At 51.8% G+C, this 19,005-nt stretch overlaps 1 protein-coding gene across 1 annotated transcript; it reads right to left on the bottom strand.

Annotated features, from left to right (window-relative positions):
- Positions 1–6,339: 6,339 nt before the first annotated feature.
- gdf15 (growth differentiation factor 15) lies at positions 6,340–10,417 on the bottom strand. Its single transcript, XM_033046994.1, has 2 exons — positions 10,079–10,417; positions 6,340–7,450 (listed from the first exon to the last, which is right to left on the bottom strand). Exons 1-2 carry the CDS (start codon positions 10,395–10,397, stop codon positions 6,654–6,656), a joined length of 1,116 nt encoding a protein of 371 aa, XP_032902885.1. The 5' UTR covers positions 10,398–10,417; the 3' UTR covers positions 6,340–6,653.
- Positions 10,418–19,005: the final 8,588 nt, after the last annotated feature.

Below are 19,005 nucleotides of genomic sequence, written 5' to 3'. Positions count from 1 at the left end.
TAGGTTGCCCGGCGGCGCTTTGAGTGGGTCAGTGGTACCCGGGCAACCATTAATTTCAAGCCCTGGTCAGGGTCTGAAGAATTGTCTCGACCTGAAAAATCACCCATCCTTATTCTCCAGAGATGCTGCCGGACCCGCTGAGTTACTCCAGCACTTTGTGTCTGTCTCTGGAGGACTCTCATATACAACGTTTCTGGTTGGGACACTCTGTAGAGTCTGAAGAAGGGTCCTGACCCGAAATGTCCCCTCTCCATGTCCTTAGAGATGTTGCCCGGCCCGATGAGTTACTCCAGCACTTTGTGTCTATCTATCTTCAGTATAAACCAGCATCTGTGTTTCCTTTCATCAGCTCCACTACGAAATCTCCTCAAGGTATCTCATCAAGGTATGCCTTCTTTGTAGAAGTTCACCTCCTCTCTCCCGTGAAGAAGGGTCCCGACCCGAAACGTCACTAACCACTTTACTCCAGAGATGCTGCCTGACCCATTGAGTTACTCCAGCACTTTGTGTCCATCTTTGGTGTAAACCAGCATCTGCAGTTCTTTGTTTATACTGCAGATGTTTAGATTAGTTTGGAGATACGTATGTAGCTGAGCACCGAAACAGGCCCTTCGGCCCACCGAGTCCATGCCGACCATCGATCAGCCGTTCACACTAGTTCCATGCTATCCCACTTTCCCATCCACTCCTTACACTCAGGGGGGCATTTTTACAGAGGCCAAATAACCTACAAATCCGCACGCCTTTGGAATGTGGGAGGGAACCGGAGCACGCAGTCACAGGGAGAACGTGCAAACTCCACACCGACAGCAGCCAAGATCAAGACTGGACCAACTAGAGAGCGGTGCTGTCCTCCCATCTACCTCATTGGAGTCCCTCGGACTATCTTTAACCGGGTGTTCTTGCGCTAGACGTTATTCCCTTTATCCTGTATCATGTGTCTGTCTATACACTGTGAACGGCTTGGTTGTATAATCATGCATGTGTATGAAGGAACTGCAGATGCTGGTTTAAATTGAAGATAGACACAAAATACTGGAGTAACTCAGCAGGACAGGCAGCATCTCTGGGGAGAAGGAATGGGGGACGTTTTGGGTCGAGACCCTTCTTCAGACCGAAAATATAACGTGTAATTTTGGACCTCCCCACAGCCACATGCCTAAAGGTGCTGCCTCACGGTGCCAGAGACCTGGGCTCTGAAGAAGGGTCTCGCTTTTTGTGTCTATCTTCGGTTTAAACCAGCATCTGCAGTTCCTTCCGACACACACACACACACACACAGTCTAGACACCCGTCTGAAGAAAGGGTCCCCCGACCTGAAACGCCACCTGTTCAGGGATGCTGCCCGACCAGCACCACATGTGTCACCCTGAGCTAAACAGAAGGCGCTGGAATATCTCAGCAGGTCGGGCAGCATCTGTGGAGGGAATGGACGTTGTATCGGGTCGGGGACCCTTCTTCAGACGGGCCGTCTCGACTGTGCGTTTCAGATATATACATAAAGCTTGGAACTTCCCACCGCTACTTGCCTGCCAGATCAGTCAGAAAAAACGCTGAGTGAATTTACCGTGTTACTGGAACTCTGTTTGTGTCGTGGAATCTCCCCCCGCCATCAATTACCCGTCCTCCCACCCACCAGCCAGGCTGCTGACACAATGCTGGGCCTTCCCATAGATTCATATCCCTCAACCTTAAGGGAAGAAGGCACATTTTCATTGTTAGGTAGGAGGGAGGATCGGACTTGGGTGGGTTACCGTATTCTGAGCATTCCCGCTCCCACTGATTCTGCATTGTTCCCCAAGGAGCGACTGGAGTTTGGTCAGAAACCCTTCATTCCCCCTCACTCCTCTCCCCCCTCATCATCCACCCCCCTTCTCCTTCCTCCTCTCCTCTCTCCCCTCATCTCCTCTTGCTCCCTGCCCGCTCTCCTCCCTTCTGAACTATAACAGCCTATCTGTTAGGGGACGACAGATGGCACAATGGGCTAAGTGTTCGGCTGGCAACCGGAAGGTAGCCGGTTCGAATCCCGCTTGGAGTGCATACTGTCGTTGTATCCTTGGGCAAGACACTTCACCCACCTTTGCCTGTGTGTGAATGTGTGTGAGTGATTGGTGGTGGTCGGAGGGGCCGTAGGCGCAGATTGGCAGCCACGCTTCCGTCAGTCTGCCCCAGGGCAGCTGTGGCTACAGAAGTAGCTTACCACCACCGAGTGTGACTGAGGAGTGAATGAATAATGCGATGTAAAGCGCCTTGAGTATTAGAAAGGCGCTATATAAATCCCATCCATTATTATTATCTGTTTATTTATGTGTGTGTATCTATATTCTATGGTATATGGACTCACTGATCTGATCTGTTTTTATGCCTACAATATTCTGTTGTGCTTCAACAAGCAAGAATTTCATTGTCCTAGCTGGGACACATGACAATAAACTCTCTTGACTTGACCTCTTGACAATCTATCCCTCTTTAAGGATAAGGGGGAAGTCTTTTAAGACCGAGATGAGGAAAACATTTTTCACACAGAGAGTGGTGAATCTCTGGAATTGTCTGCCACAGAAGGTAGTTGAGGCCACAGTTCATTGGCTATATTTAAGAGGGAGTTAGATGTGGCCCTTGTGGCTAAAGGGACCAGGGGGGTATGGAGAGAAGGCAGGTACAGGATACTGAGTTGGATGATCAGCCATGATCATATTGAATGGCGGTACAGGCTCGAAGGGCCGAATGGCCTACTCCTGCACCTATTTTCTATGTTTCTAAAACAGATCTTCATTTCCTTCACCTCTTCTTGCTTCTTACTCCCCTCCCCTCATCTCTCTCTATCTCTTTTCTTGCTCCTTCTTTATCTCCTATCCTCTTTTTTCATCAATCTCTCTCTCTCTCCCTCTCTCGCTCTCTCTCTTTCACTCTCCCTCTCCCCCCTCTCACTCTCTCTCACTCTCTCCCCTCTTTCATTCTTCCTCTCCCCCTTCCTCTCCTCTCTCCCCCTCTCTCTTTCTCTCTCTCACTCTCTCTTTCTCTTTCACTCCCTCTCCCCCTCTTCCTCTCTCTCTCTATCTCTTGCTCTCCCTCTCTCACTCTCTTCCTCTTCCCCACCCCCTCCCTCTCTCTCTCTCCCCCCTCCAGTTTGATAAAGAAAGAGCAACATGGAGACAATTTTCCAATTTATTTAAATATTTTCTTGTATAAATGTAAAAAATACTTTCTAAATATGTGTAATTTAAGAGCTTCCCACCACTATATGCCTGCTAGATCAAACAGAAAAAACACTCAATAAATTAAAGATTAACAATAAATAATCATTTTAAATAAATATCATATAAACGAGGGTACATCATGGGATAAAGCTTAGTTTAGCTTGGAGATACAGCATGGAAACAGGCCCTTTGGCCCACCGAGTCCATGCTGACCAACGAGTCACTAGTTCTGTGTTATCCCACTTTCTCACCCACTCCCCTACACACGAGGGACAATATCACAGAGGCCGCTCAATCTACAAATCCACGTGTCTTTGGGAGGCGGCCGCACCCGGAGGAAGCCCTCCCTCCCGGTCACAGGGAGAATGTGCAAACTCCACACAGACAGCGCCCGAGGTCAGGACCGAGCCCGGGTCTCCTGCTCTACCCGCTGCGGCACTGGGCCGCCATTGCTGCCAATCACATCAATGTAAAGTCATGCAACCAATCAGGTTTCAAGTGGGGCTTCAGATGGGCTGTTTCCAGATGTCTCATGGGAATGATGTGTGGATTGGACAACTTTTGTGACGGGCTGGGCTGAGAGAGAAGGAGGCCTGGGTGGGGGGGGGTGACCTGGTAGAAGCATTGCATAAGATTACAAGAGGCACGGATAGGGGTATCAGTGGGCCTTAACCTGGGGGTCGTGATCCCCTATGGGGTTCATTTGGGGCTTTGCCAGGGGTCATGAAGGGGACACAAATAACATATCAATTTGTTGAGCCCATGTTTAGGGACCTAACAAAGGTACACACCACATACAGTATGTTGTTCGCGTATGTGCGTACTGGTGCCAAAAAGGTTAAGAACCACAGGGGTAGAGATAGTCAAAACCAAAGACCCTACAGCGAGCAAGTTAGTCCACTCGACGAAAAAGACGTAGTACGGTCGTGGGCAGATTCGTGGGTAATTTTCGGCCCCATTTCCGTAACCGGATTCCGTCTCCGCGCCAAAGATCCCATCACACAGCGGAGCGAAGATAACCAGTGCGGAGACGGAAGCCGGTTACGGAAATATCCTCGTAAAAATAAAAGTTATTTGGGAAAAATCTTCTCCTCATTTTCAGAATGATAATTTATTAACACAAACTGTTCCCCCGCAACGTTGATTACACTGCGAGTCGGGTGGGGTCCGGTTACTGAAATGGATGAAAAAAAGGCCCACGTTCCGTTCCGCTCCGTTGCGTACTACACGTCAGCCCACTGCATTTAGAAGGAGTGGTCTATCTTGCTCCGCTAGAGGATCCTTGATCAAAACCTTATACCTATTGGAAGTGTGTGCAAGGAGTTTCAAAGGGGATTGTCGGGGAAGGATTTTTACACAAAGTATAGGTGGTTCCTGGGACTCGCTGGCAGAGGAGGTGCCTGAACTAGATTCAACCACAATGTTTATGAGGCATTAAAGGAGACACTTAAATTGGTTGGGCTTACAAGGATAGAATCCTAATGTGGGCATAATGGTCTTAGTATCCGATGGGCATAAGTTCATGTTCTTATGTGATTGGAGCAGAATTAGGCCATTCAGCCCTTCAAGTCTAGTCCACCATTCAATCATGGCTGATCTATCTTTCCCTCTCAATCCCATTCTTCTCCCCATAACCCCTGACATTCGTGCTAATCAAGAATCTATCTATCTCTGCCTTAAAAATATCCATTGACTTGGTCTCCACAGCCTTCTGTGACAACGTATTCAACGGATTCACCACCCTCTGAATAAAGATAACTGAAGATTAAAAATAGATCAGCCATGTTTGAATGGTGGATTAGAATTGGTGGGCCGAATGGCCTAATTCTGCTCCTATCACTTATGATCCCCCAATGGCTTTGGCATTGGCATGTGGTCCGAAGGGCCTGTTTCTGTGCTATATATCTCTGTGTTCACATGACTGGTCCCCAATGGCCCTTTGCCCCCACAGTTATGACTTGAACCTTGGGCAAAACCAGTTTAGGTTAGTTTAGAGATCTAGCATGGAACATTCGGCCCATCAACCCCATGCTGACCCCATCAACCACCCAATCACTCCAGTTCTATGTTATCCCACTTTACACACAAGGGGGGGGGCAATTTACAGAGGCCAAGCCTCCCCCAATCCCGCGTGTCTTTGGGATGTGGGAGGTAGCCGGTAAACCTGGAGAAGCCCGTACGGTGTCAGGGAGAACGTTCAAATCCTACAGACAGCACTCGATGTCAGCATCAAATCGGGGTCTCTGGCATTGTGAGGTGCAGCTCTACCAGTTGTGCCTCTGTGCACCCCCCCCCAAAAAACCCCCCACCACAGTTGTGTCCTTTAAAGAGGTCAATCCGGAGGTTATGGATGCATGTTTGATGGAGCGCTTGTCGGCTCTGGGCCTGTACTCACTGGAGTTTAGAATGATGAGAGGAGGGGGGAGGGGGGACCTCATTGAAACTTACCGAATAGTGAAAGGCCTGGATAGAGCGGATGTGGAGAGGATGTTTCCACTAGTGGGAGAGTCGAGGACCAGAGGACACAGCCCCAGAATAAAAGGACGTACCTTTAGAAAGGAGATGAGAAGGAATTTCTTTAGCCGGAGGGTGGTGAATCTGTGGAATTCATTGCCGCAGGCGGGAGTGGAGGCCACGTCATTGGGGATTTTTAAAGTGGCGATTGTCAGATTCTTGATTAGTGCGGGTGTCGGGGGTTATGGGGAGAAGGCAGGAGAATGAGGTTGAGAGGGAAAGATAGATCAGCCACGATTGAATGGCGGAGTAGACTCGATGGCCTAATTCTGCTCCCATGACTTATCAACTCAAGAACCTCCGATGGCCTACAATCCCCATCCCAGTATTGGACATACCCCAAACCTAAGATTGTTAAGGGTTTGGACACGCTAGAGGCAGGAAACATGTTCCTGGTGTTGGGGGAGTCCAGAACCAGGGGCCACAGTTTAAGAATAAGGAGTAAGCCATTTAGAACGGAGACGAGGAAACACTTTTTCTCTCAGAGAGTGGTGAGTCTGTGGAATTCTCTGCCTCAGAGGGTGGTGGAGGCAGGTTCTCTGGATGCTTTCAAGAGAGAGCTAGGTAGGGCTCTTAAAAATAGCGGAGTCAGGGGATATGGGGAGAAGGCAGGAACGGGGTACTGATTGGGGATGATCAGCCATGATCACATTGAATGGCGGTACTGGCTCGAAGGGCCTACTCCTGCACCTATTGTCTATTGCCAATAACCATTGAGTTTCTCCTGTTGGGTTACCTCTGATGTTCAGCCATGGATTCATGTTGACCGGTGGATGGTGAGTTGTGTCGGGGGTTAGTGTTGGGGACGAGACACTGTAGAACTGGGACACTGGCTGGGTCAGTGAGATGGACACCGTTGGCCACATAACAATGAGCGGACGGACTGTGTGACGCCTAGAGGGGGGGGTTGGTGGGCTGGAGAGATGGGGAGTTGGTTGGGGATCAGGAGCAGTGACAATTGGTGACAATCATTCCCTCGAAGGCAGTGAGTGTGAGAGTTCCCTCGCTGCTGTAGTGCAGCAGGGTCATGGGTTCGAAGGCTGCGGGGATGCAGCAGAGCGCCGGGCTGGTGCCGCCCGACAGCTGGTGCATGGCGGACTTGATCATGGCGTGCATGTTGGCCGGCCTGTAGTTGGCGGGGCAGGCGCCTCCGCAGTTGTACATGTTGTAGGACTCGGGCGCCCGGATCCAGTCGTTCCAGCCGATCTCCTTGAAGGAAACCCGGAGGGATTTCCTGCAGCAGCTCCTCTGCCTCCGGCGGCAGTCCTCCCCGGAGCTGGCCGCCCTCCGCCCCCGACGTCCCTGGACCCGCGTCTCGATCTCCAGCCGCACGCGGTCGCCCACCTGGACCAGCGGGCGGTCGGGATGGGGCGGGTGGTGCTGGAGCTGCACCTGGACCTGCTGCAGCCCGCTGCCCATCCAACGTTCCACCAGGGGGCGCACGTCGAAGCTGACGCCGGCCACGGGCCCAGAGTCCAGGGACTTGGTGTCCAATAGTCGGTAAGAAGGTTCTCCACCCGGGCTGGTGGCCTCCAATATCTCGTACACGCTGGCACGTCTCCCGGAGACGGGGCTTGACCTCTGGAGAGACTGGTTGGCCAGGAGGTGCTGGAAGAGTTTTAACTCGGCCCGGACAATCCTCAGACCTGGGTAAATGTCTGAACTGTTGAAGAAGCAGAAAGTGAGTCTCTGGTCAAAGTTCTTGGAGGTTGCAGCTCCGCCATGTCCAGCGCCGCCAACTGTGGAGGGGTGGGGGGGGAGGGGATGATTAGTGTTACACAGGGGATCAAGGTAGAACCGTTCACATCAATGATCAACCTTAGCCCTGACATATTGGGTCCTAGAAGCACCTGTTCAGAAGTTCAGAAGTCGTAGGAGCAGAATTAGGCCATTCGGCCCATCAAGTCTACTACGCTATTCAATCATGGCTGATCTATCTTTCCCTCTCAACCCCATTCTCCTGCCTGCTCCCCATAACCCCTGAAGCCTGTACTAGTCAGGAATCTATCTATCTCCGCCTTAAGAACATCCATTGACTTGGCCTCCACTGCCTTCAGCGTCAATGAATTCCACAGATTCACCACCCTGTGAGTAAAGAGATTCCTCCTCATCTCCTTCCTACAGGAACGTCCTTTAATTCTGAGGCTGCGGCCTCTGGTCCCAGACTCTCCCGCTAGTGGAAACATCCTCTCCACATCCACTCTATCCAGGCCTTTCACTTGGACTGGTGGCATGGGCTGAGTTACATTTGTTCTGGGTTAGAGACGCAAAATGCTGGAGCAACTCAACGGGTCAGGCAGCAGGTCTCTGGAGAATAGAAACGGGTGACGTTTTTCGGGCCAGAACCCTCCTTCAGACTGTTCTCCACTCTGTCGAAGAATTCCAACCCGGAACGTCACCCGTTCTCTTCCTCCAGAGACGCTGCTCGACCCTTTGAGTTGCTCCGGCATTTTGTGTCTACCTTTGGTATAAAACCACCATCTGCAGTTCCTTCCCACACGGTTATCCTGGGTTAATCACCCTGAGATATCCTCGCCCTTCCCTCTCCTTGGAGTAAGCCATTTAGAACGGAGACGAGGAAACACCTTTTTCTCACAGAGAGTGGTGAGTCTGTGGAATTCTCTGCCTCAGAGGGCGGTGGAGGCAGGTTCTCTGGATGCTTTCAAGAGAGAGCTAGATAGGGCTCTTAAAGATAGCGGAGTCAGGGGATATGGGGAGAAGGCAGGAACGGGGTACTGATTGGGGATGATCAGCCATGATCACATTGAATGGCGGTGCTGGCTTGAAGGGCCGAATGGCCTACTCCTGCACCTATTGTCTATTGTCTATTGTCCTCTCACCCTCACTCTCTGGGTCACTGTTGTACTCAAGACTCCCTGTGTTACCCCCCTCCCCCCACTCTCCGCCCCTGTGTTACTCCCTCACACACTCACTCTCTGAGCAAATCCTACTCTCATTCTGTTAACTCCCAGCACCTTCAGTGTCTGGGTTACCCTTTTTAGGGCCGAATGGCCTACTCCTGCACCTATTGTCTATTTACACTTACTCTTTTGAAATGTTCCAGTTCTTTATCCTTGAAGTTATTTCCTCTCCTTCACAGAGTTACTCACCAATGCCACTTTCTGAGTTACTAATTTACACTTTGACTTATTATTCCACATTAACTCTCTGAGTTGCTGCTTCACACTCACTCCCTGCTATTCCTTCACACTCATTTCCTCTATTACTCTCTCACTCTCCGCACTCACTTTTCCAGTTTCTCTCCCACGTTCACCTATTTATCCCCCTGCATTCAATCTGTGTCACTCTTGCATCTAGTATCTGAGTTTGTCTCTCATTCTCACTTCCTGAGTTACTCCATCAAATTCTTGAAAAATCATCTCTCATTCCATTTCTATCTCTCTGAGTCACACGAGGCTATTTCTCATTCTCACTGAGTAATCCTCACTCCCTCTCTGAGTTCCAACAACACACGCTCACTCCCACTTACTGCGTTGTGATCATTCCTTTTCAGTTGTTCCCACACCCCACCTGTGAGTCTCTCTCTCTCTGACTCTCTCTGTCTCTCCTTCTCTCTCTCTATCTGCATCTCTCTGTCTCTCTCTCACTCTCTGTCCCTCTCTCACTCTGTCCCTCTCGCACTCTGTCTCTCTCTCTCTCACTCTCTGTCTCTCTCACTCTCTGTCTCTCTCACTCTCTCTTCCCTCACTCTCCGAGTTACTCCCACACTCATTCCTATCTTTCTCTCTGCCTTTCTATCTCGCTCCCTCTCCCCCCTCATTCTCTGAGTTACTCCAACACACTAATTCCTGAGATTCTCTCTCTTTCTCTCTTTCTCTCTCTGTAAATTTAATCTCTGAGTTATTCCCTCACACTCTGTCTCTCTCTCTCTCTCTCTCTCTCTATCTCTCTCACTCTCTCTGTTACTCTATCACACATACTATCTCCCCCCCCTCTCTCTGTTTACTCCCTCACATTCTGAGTTACTCCATCACACTCATTCCTAAGTCTCTCTCTTTCTCTCTCTGTGAGTTTGAGTCATCCCCTCACACACACACACTGTCCCCCCTCTCTCTCTCTCTCACACACTCCCTGAGTTATTCCATCACTCGTTCACTCTGTGTGTGTGTGTGTGTGTGTCTCACTCTCCCAGTTACTCCCCCAGTCTCACTCTCCAAGTTGCAAGGAAGGATCTCTCTGTCATTGTGTACGGGTCGCACACACACACACACACCTCCCTCCCTCCCCGGACCCCCTGGTCCTCTCTGCCCTGTCCCTGCCCCCCTGTACCCCACCACTATGTCCCCGTGTGCTGTGGGGACGAGCCCCCCGTGTGTGTAGTGCCCGGGGGCCGGTGTGAAACTCACCCAGGACGGGGATGACATGCAGGCTGGTGCCCGCTGTAGCCGGGATCCCAGCTCTGCCGCTGCTGCTGCTGCTGCCGCCGCTAACGTTGACCAGGAAGAGCTGGTACATTCTCTCCTCCTCCTCCCGGCTCACACTCCTGCCGATGGCAGGGGGCTGCTCCAAGCCCAGGTAATCCAGGATCCCTCTCTTCACCGCTTCGATCTGCAACCATTTTCCGTGCCCGCTGGAGCGGGCTGTCAGCTGGACACAGGCGGCGGGGACGAGGAGCAGGAGGCAGGTAACAACATACCTGAGTCTGTGCAGGGAGCGCATCAACATGCTGCTGCTACTCCCCCCCTGTGTGTGTGTGTGTGTGTGTAGACTCACAGCTCACCCTCCCCTCCCCTCCCCACCCCACCCTCCTCCCCCCGGCCCAATGCTGCCAAGCGACACCTCTCTGATCACACTGGGCTGGAGGGAACTCGGCCCCTCAGCCCCGGTCACTCACATCTTCCTGCATAGCCACCGCCGTCTAACCCAGAGACATCCAGCCTCACCCTGTGTCTACCTGCGGCAAGGGGAGGTCTGGGCTCTGGCAGGTGGAGTCTAGCACAGCTTGGCCTGGTGGGAGGGGCCGGGGTCTCAGGTCTGCCTCTCACTAGTCCTTCTCCACCCCCCCCTCCATTCTCTCTCTCTCTCTCTCTTGTCCCCCCCTTGGGCACCAGGGCACTCCTCCTCCTCCTCGTCCTCCTCCTCCTCCTCCTCGTCATTGTTTTCCTGGACTTCCAACTCGCAGCAATAGTATCCCGGGACCTGCTTTACTGGGAGGCTGGGGGGGGGGGGGGAGATTCGGAGTGGGAGGGGGAGAGAGAGGGAGAGGGAGAGATGGAGGGAGAGAGAGGGGGAGGATGGAGGAAGAGAGAGAGAGAGGCAGAGAGGGGAAGGGAGAGAGAGGGAGAGGGAGAGAGGCGACAGCTGAGGGTTGCTTTGATCAAGAGTGAATCTCTGCTGGTGCATCTCTCTCCCCTATCGTAGGTCTCCTCAGCAGTCTCTTTGTATCTCTCTCTTTTGTTGTGTCTCTCTTTCTCTCTTTTCTCTTTCTTTCTTTTTGCTGTTTCTCCTCTCTCTCCCTCGTCCTCTCTTTCCTTTCTCTCGTCTCTTTCTCTCTCTCTTTCCCTCTTCTTTTTTTTCTCCCTCTTCTTTCTCTCTCTCTCTCTTTTCCTCTCTTCTCTTTCTTTTTCTCTTTCTTTCTCTCCTTCTAGTTTGCTTTCTCTCTCTCTTTTTGGGGGGGAGAGAGGGAGAGAGTGAAACAGGGCCACAGAGAGGGAGATAGAGAGACAGTGAGACAGGGACAGAGGGATTGAGAGAGGGAGGAGAGACAGTGAGAAAGGGCAAGAGAAAGGGAGAGAAGAGAGGCAAGGTACAGTGATCGAGCCAGTGGGGGGTAGAAAAAGGGGTGGAGGGGGGGAGGGGGGGGAGGGGAGGGATGAAAGAGAGTGAATCAGGGCCACAGAAAGAGGGAGAGAGAAGGAGAAGATAGAGAAGAGACTGACTGTGAATCAGTACTAGGGAGAGAGGGAGGGAAGGAGAGAGGGAGGGAGAGAGGGAGAGAGGGAGGGAGAGGTGGTGTCTCTGCTCCGGCAGATGAGAAGTTTCGGAGCAACCTTTTAAAGGTTTCCGTTGAAGGAAGGGGGACAGAGGCAGTGAGAGTGAAGTTGGACTTTAACGCCGGACTGCGCAAACTTTCCTTTTTAAAGGATTTCTCCATTCAGTGAGGAATTCCAGCGCTTTTCTGGAGTGCCGTGGGAGTGGCTGTGGCTGGCGGATCGCCAACCGTACCTGGAGTCGGGAAGAGGCGGTGTTTATGTGGTTTCTTGCATCAGCCGGGCGCCTGGGCATAAACAGGGGAGAAGGTGCTTTTTGTATCCGGCAGTTTCTGGAGGCTCGGAAGATCTGGGAAAAGCCTCCCGAGAGCTGCGGTCGGCGGAGAAGTTATGCGTGGGCGTAAATTCCTTGCTCGGCAGGAGAGAACGGCTTCTGCTGCTCTTTCAGACTGACTCTAAGATCGCTCTTGAGCTGAGACTGCTGTTGTCTCTGGTGCTGGTTTGTAGAAACTTATAGAAACTTACAAAATTCTTAAGGGGTGGGACGGGCTAGATGCTGGAAGATTGTTCCCGATGTTGGGGAAGTCCAGAACAAGGGGTCACAGTTTAAGGATAAGGGGGAAATCTTTTAGGACCGAGATGAGGAAAACATTTTTCACACAGAGAGTGGTGAATCTGTGGAATTCTCTGCCACAGAAGGTAGTTGAGGCCACAGTTCATTGGCTATATTTAAGAGGGAGTTAGATGTGGCCCTTGTGGCTAAAGGGATCAGGGGGTATGGAGAGAAGGCAGGGATGGGATACTGAGTTGGATGATCAGCCATGATCATATTGAATGGCGGTGCTGGCTCGAAGGGCCGAATGGCCTACTCCTGCACCTACTTTCTATGTTTCTATGTACCCCTGTCAAGATGGCGGCAGCTCGGTCTCGGGCTCGGAGCTACGCAGCTGCGGTTTCGGGGTCACTCGAGGAGGAGCCTTATGTTGACTTGGGGGGGGGGGGGGGGATCAAATACGGGATCACGGTCCAAACCGGGTAGTTGCGGTCCAAGGAGGCAAAATAAATGGGTCTGCACAAACCTTTTCAGAAGAACTTGATTGTCTCTTCCGGGGTTGGAGCGGGGAAAGTGCGAATCTATCTTAAAGTCACAGCAGGATGTGGCCCCAGCTTTGGAGAAGGGGCTCACAGTGGGTGGGATCTTTGTACCGATGGAACCCTGGGTGTCCAGTTTGTAGATTTCACCATCTACCAGTCCTCAGAGAGTGGAAGCATGCAGCGAGTGAGCTTCCTGCAAGAGATGCGTAGAGTTGTCAGTGATGAACCCACCTGGCTCCTGGAGTGGGAAGGGGGAGGTGGGGGAGGGGTCTACATGAACCACCTCAGCAAAAATCCGAGTGGGATGTCCTGTTGGCCCCGACTTCCCAGCCAGAGATCCTGAAGATGCAGGAAGTTGTGCCGGGCCGTTTGCTCTATGTGGCCGTGAGCCTGGATGGCGTGCCGTTACATTTCATTAACGTGCGTGATGCGGGCGTGCCTACCTCAGGAGGTGACCGCTCTGCTGAGCACTATTAATAATAATAATAATGGATGGGATTTATATAGCGCCTTTCTAATACTCAAGGCGCTTTACATCGCATTATTCATTCATTCCTCAGTCACACTCGGTGGTGGTGAGCTACTTCTGTAGCCACAGCTGCCCTGGGGCAGACTGACGGAAGCGTGGCTGCCAATCTGCGCCTACGGCCCCTCCGACCACCACCAATCACTCACACACATTCACACACAGGCAAAGGTGGGTGAAGTGTCTTGCCCAAGGACACAACGACAGTAAGCACTCCAAGCGGGATTCGAACCGGCTACCTTCCGGTAGCCAGCCGAACACTTAGCCCATTGCGCCAATCTGTCGCCCCTATTGATAGCGGAGAGTGTGTCTTCCTTCGTGGGGGGCTGCAATTGCACCCTTGAGGTGCGAGATCGCTCTGGCACTCAGTGTGCCTCTGCAGTAGCGAAGAGGTTGAGAGGTTCGATTGATTCCTTTGATGCGTGGCGGAACCTCCACCCCGATTCCAACGCTTTTTCGCGGAGGTCTGAAGGAGGTGGTTCCCGTATCGATCGCACGGGTTTCTTTTGGGGAGATAGGAAGCCCTGGTTTTCCGCAGCGGTCCTGAGTCTCCCGTTAGAGGAGGGCGGCCAGTCCTTGGTATGCGTGCGTACCCACGTGGCGGCTCTCCGTCTCAGGACTCTGCGGAGGTACGTGTACGAGGACCACCCTCCCAGATGGCACGCTCTGGCCACGTATTTGTTCCGCCGGGGTCATAGAAACATAGAAACATAGAAAATAGGTGCAGGAGTAGGCCATTCGGCCCTTCGAGCCTGCACCGCCATTCAATATGATCATGGCTGATCATCCAACTCAGTATCCTGTACCTGCCTTCTCTCCATACCTCCTGATCCCTTTAGCCACAAGGGCCACATCTAACTCCCTCTTAAATATAGCCAATGAACTGGCCTCAACTACCTTCTGCGGGAGAGAATTCCAGAGATTCACCACTCTCTGTGTGAAAAAAGTTTTCCTCATCTCGGTCCTAAAAGATTTCCCCTTTATCCTGAAACTGTGACCCCTTGTTCTGGACTTCCCCAACATCGGGAACAATCTTCCTGCATCTAGCCTGTCCAACCCCTTAAGAATTTTGTACGTTTCTATAAGATCCCCCCTCAATCTTCTAAATTCTAGCGAGTACAAACCGAGTCTATCCAGTCTTTCTTCATATGAAAGTCCTGACATCCCAGGAATCAGTCTGGTGAACCTTCTCTGCACTCCCTCTATGGCAAGAATGTCTTTCCTCAGATTAGGAGACCAAAACTGTACGCAATACTCCAGGTGTGGTCTCACCAAGACCCTGTACAACTGCAGTAGAACCTCCCTGCTCCTATACTCAAATCCTTTTGCTATGAATGCTAACATACCATTCGCCTTCTTCACTGCCTGCTACACCTGCATGCCTACTTTTAATGACTGGTGTACCATGACACCCAGATCTCGCTGCATCTCCCCCTTTCCTAATCGGCCACCATTCAGATAATAATCTACTTTCCTGTTTTTGCCACCAAAGTGGATAACCTCACATTTATCCACATTATACTGCATCTGCCATGCATTTGCCCACTCACCCAGCCTATCCAAGTCACCTTGCAGCCTCCTAGCATCCTCCTCACAGCTAACACTGCCCCCCAGCTTCGTGTCATCCGCAAACTTGGAGATGTTACATTCAATTACCTCGTCCAAATCATTGTTGCCTAAGGGGGGGTTTCGCAGCTCCCGGTGGCGGGCATCAGTCGACCCCCCACACGGGATCTGCCCAGCTTCTACCGCGATGTGTTGAGAGTGAGGGATCAGGTCGTCTTCAGTCAGCGAGTTGTTCCTCAGGGGGAGGGGGGCTGTTGTAACTGCGAGGGGGGCCGGTCCACACCCTGTCACGGTGGGTGTCGAGGAGAGGCGTGTGCTCGGAGTGATTCTGACCGAGATTCTGCCCTACACAACATGAGCCGCCTTTCCGTGATGCCCAGCGTGCCGTTCCGTGGCGCGGAGAGACGTGTACTGTACTGGATGTTCCCGCAACACTCTACACCTCCTCGTCTTCCGTCCGGACACGCCATGGCGGTCCGTGTTACCACGTGACGGTGGGGGCGGTCCCCAGTGGAGGTCTCTCTACAAGGAGTCCTCCCCCTTTACATCGGGGACCTGGGGTGGAGAGTGTTGCCCAGAGCCGTGGTGTGTAACAAACGTTTGAGTCGGTTCACGGGCTCGCCCCCCGCCTGTAACTTCTGGTGAGGAAGAGACGGTGTTCCACGTGTGTGTGTGAGGTTGCTACCCCTGCACCGATATCTGAAGCAGCTGCTCCTCAAGTTCTGGTTGCATTTTAGTTCCACGATCCTGGTGTTTGGACACAAGGCAGGGAGTGGGGGAGAGCCGATCGGGAGGGTGAGATCTCCCTGTCGGTTGGGTCCTGGGCCTGGCCAGGATGGCCATTGGCGGGTCCAGGCAGCGGGCGGTCGATGGTCACGCTAGAGTCGGCTGCCCGCCCCTCTACCGGGCCTACGTTCGTGCTCGCGTGTCCGCGGAGAGGGAACACACGGTGTCCACGGGGACGCAGGAGGCCTTCCGTCAACGCTGGTCACCGCGAGGGGAGGAGAGCATTGTAGATAATTACTGCCCCATTGTATTATAATGGGACTGCTTGATGTCTTGTGACCATTGAACGTCCGTGTACTTTTGGTGCACTGTAACTTGCAATTGTTGAATAAAGTCCGTGGAATGAAAATAAAAGAACTGAGTGATGTGAGGCAGAGAATGAGACTCTGGCGTTCGTTCACACGTTCAGGACACTCGCACATGAAGAGATTCTTCCAACGTGTGGAGCGTAATGATCATCAACTCAAAACCATTTCCGTGAGAATGAATATGCGTTCTTGTGTGCATCAGTCTGGAAAGGAGTGGGAGTGATAGCTATGTATAGAAGTGCCCACTTCTTGATGATGTGCATATCTGAGTACATAAACGTTGTAGTTTAAACCAGGTGTGTCTGTGTGTGCGTGGGTGCATTGATGTGTGTGTGTGCTGGCGTGTGTTGGTGTGTGTGTGTGTGTGTGTGTGTGTGTGTGTGTGTGTGTGTGTGTGTGTGTGTGTGTGTGTGTGTGTGTGTGTGTGTGTGTGTGTGTGTGTATGAGTGTGTGTGTGTGTGTGTGTGTGTATGAGTGTGCGTGTGTGTGTGTGTGTGCGTGCGTGCGTGTGTGTGTGTGTGTGTGTGTGTGTGTGTGTGTGTGTGTGTGTGTGTGTGTGTGTGTGTGTGTGTGTGTGTGTGTGTGTGTGTGTGTGTGTGTGATTACATTCTCTCTCTCGCTGCTCCTTCCATCATTCCTTCGCTCTTCCACTTACCGTTCCTCCTGACTACAGTTTCCATTTTTAGAATGTGTTGCTAAGGGAGTGACAATTAATCAACTGCTCCCCTGCAACTCGCATCGGCCGAGAATGTTTCCCTCGGAGTAACATTCCTGGTTACAATGAGGAGGAGGTGGGAACCCCTCCAGCAACTGATCCACCCAGTCCTGACTAATCTTCCCAAACAAAACACTCAATAGGAATGTCAAGAAAGCACTTCCAGAGAGCAGCAGCTGGGAGCCGTTCAGGAGCCCTCAGTCACCCGAACGCAGCGGGTATGAGGGTCCACATGTTGGAGCAGGATTCGAGGGAGCCTGAGAAAGGGTTTGCATTGAAGCGTCTTCAACGACCAATGTCAAGTGTAAGCATGTTATGTTAAATGCTTCGAAACTCGAACAAACAGCATGAGTGGCTGCTGGGAGTTCAATGGGGTTCATGGCTTTGAACTTTAACCATGGCTTCCTGGGGAGACTAGTTATCAGAAAAATGCTGGAGAAACTCAGCGGGTGCAGCAGCATCTATGGAGCGAAGGAAATAGGCAACGTTTCGGGCCGAAACCCTTCCGGGTTTCGTCCCGAAACGTTGTCTATTTCCTTCAGGGTTTTGGGCCCGAAACGTTGCCTATTTCCTCCGCTCCATAGATGCTGCTGCACCCGCTGAGTTTCCCCGGCATTTTTGTCTACCTTCGATTTTCCAGCATCTGCAGTTCCTTCTTAAACACTTAAGACTAGTTATCAGTTCAGTTTAGTGCTAACCAGTCAGCGGAGAGACAATACATGATTGCAAACCGGTCCGTTTACAGGGTGGAGACCCATGATAAGGGGATAACGTTTAGTGCAAGGTTTAAGCCAGCAGAGTCCGATCAAGGACAGTCCGAGGGTCATCAAAGAGGAAGACAGTAGCTCGGCGCTGCTCTCTGGTGGTGGTGGTGGGGTGGTTCAGTTGCCTGACGGCACACGGTGGCAGAGTTCACGCAGGTGGGCAGGGCATCAGGTCAAGGGGTCAGGTCATCAGGTGAAGGGTCAGGGCATCAGGTGAAGGGTCATGGGTCAGGACGTCAGGTTAAGGGTCAGGGCATCAGGTCAAGGGTCAGGGTGTCAGGTCAGTGTATCAAGTCAGGGGTCAGAACATCAGGTCAAGGGTCAGGGCATCAGGTGAAGGGTCATGGGTCAGGACGTCAGGTCATCAGGTCAGGGCATCAGGTGAAGGGTCAGGGCATCAGGTCAGGGTATCAAGTCAGGGGTCAGAACATCAGGTCAAGGGTCAGGGCATCAGGTGAAGGGTCATGGGTCAGGACGTCAGGTTAAGGGTCAGGGCATCAGGTCAAGGGTCAGGGTGTCAGGTCAGGCGAGTGTATGGAATGAGCTGCCGGAGGAGTTAGTTGAGGCAGATGCCTCGCTGTATCTCTAAACTAAACAGAACTAGTCAAGTCAAGTCACTTTTATTTCTATAGCACATTTAAAAAACGTTGACCAAAGTGCTTTACATTGGTGGAGGTACTAACTGACTAATGGAATGGAATGCTATTTATTGTCATTCAAACCTACGTTTGAACGAAATTTCATTTCTACAGTTTTTTTACATTACAAAAAAACCCAAGACACACACTTAACACAATTTACACAAACGTCCATCACAGTGAATCTCCAACAACTCCAACACCTGTGATGGAAGGCAACAGTCTTTATCCCTTCCCTTTGTTCGTCTCCCGCGGTCCATGGGTCCAACTGCAGCGTCGAGGCGATCTGGGGCACCGATGTTGAAGCCCCCGGAGGGCGATGGTGAGTCCCGTGGCCGTTTATGCCGCAGGACTTAATCTAAACTAAACGAGTCTACTGGCATCAAATCTTCTCTCAACCTTCTTCGTATCAGTTGAGACCGACCCCGGTCTCACCTTGTCGACGAAGACCCTCATCCCCAGAACCTTCATCAGCCCGGATACCGAGTACAGAAGTCGGGATGGCCGTGCTGCCGTTGTACAAGACGAGGGCGAGGCCACATTTGGAGTATTGTGTTCAGTTTTTGGTCAGCCTGCTGTACAAAGTATGTCGTTAAGCTGCAAAGAGCGCAGAGCAGATTTACAATGATGCTGCCAGAACTCGAGGCCCTGAACGAGAGGGAGTTGGGCAGGCTCGGACTATACTCCTTGGAGCGCAGGAGGCTGAGGGGGTGATCTTATAGAGGTGTACAAAATCACCAGGGGAATAGATAAGGGGAAAAATATACCTTACCCAGAGAAGGGGGGGGGGGGGGGGATGAGCTGGGATGAGCTGGCCAGAAGAGGTAGTTGAAGCAGGCACTATAACAAATATTAAAAAAATACATTTGGACAGCTACATGGATAGGAAATGTTTAGAGGGGTGTGGGGCAAACACAGGCAGCTGGGTCTAGTCTAGATGGTCAG

The sequence above is a fragment of the Amblyraja radiata genome, chromosome 29, assembly GCF_010909765.2.
Source record: "Amblyraja radiata isolate CabotCenter1 chromosome 29, sAmbRad1.1.pri, whole genome shotgun sequence".
NCBI classification, from domain to species: domain Eukaryota; kingdom Metazoa; phylum Chordata; class Chondrichthyes; order Rajiformes; family Rajidae; genus Amblyraja; species Amblyraja radiata.
The sequence above is the reverse complement of the archived record's forward strand: the minus strand, read 5'-3'. Positions and strand labels throughout refer to the sequence as shown.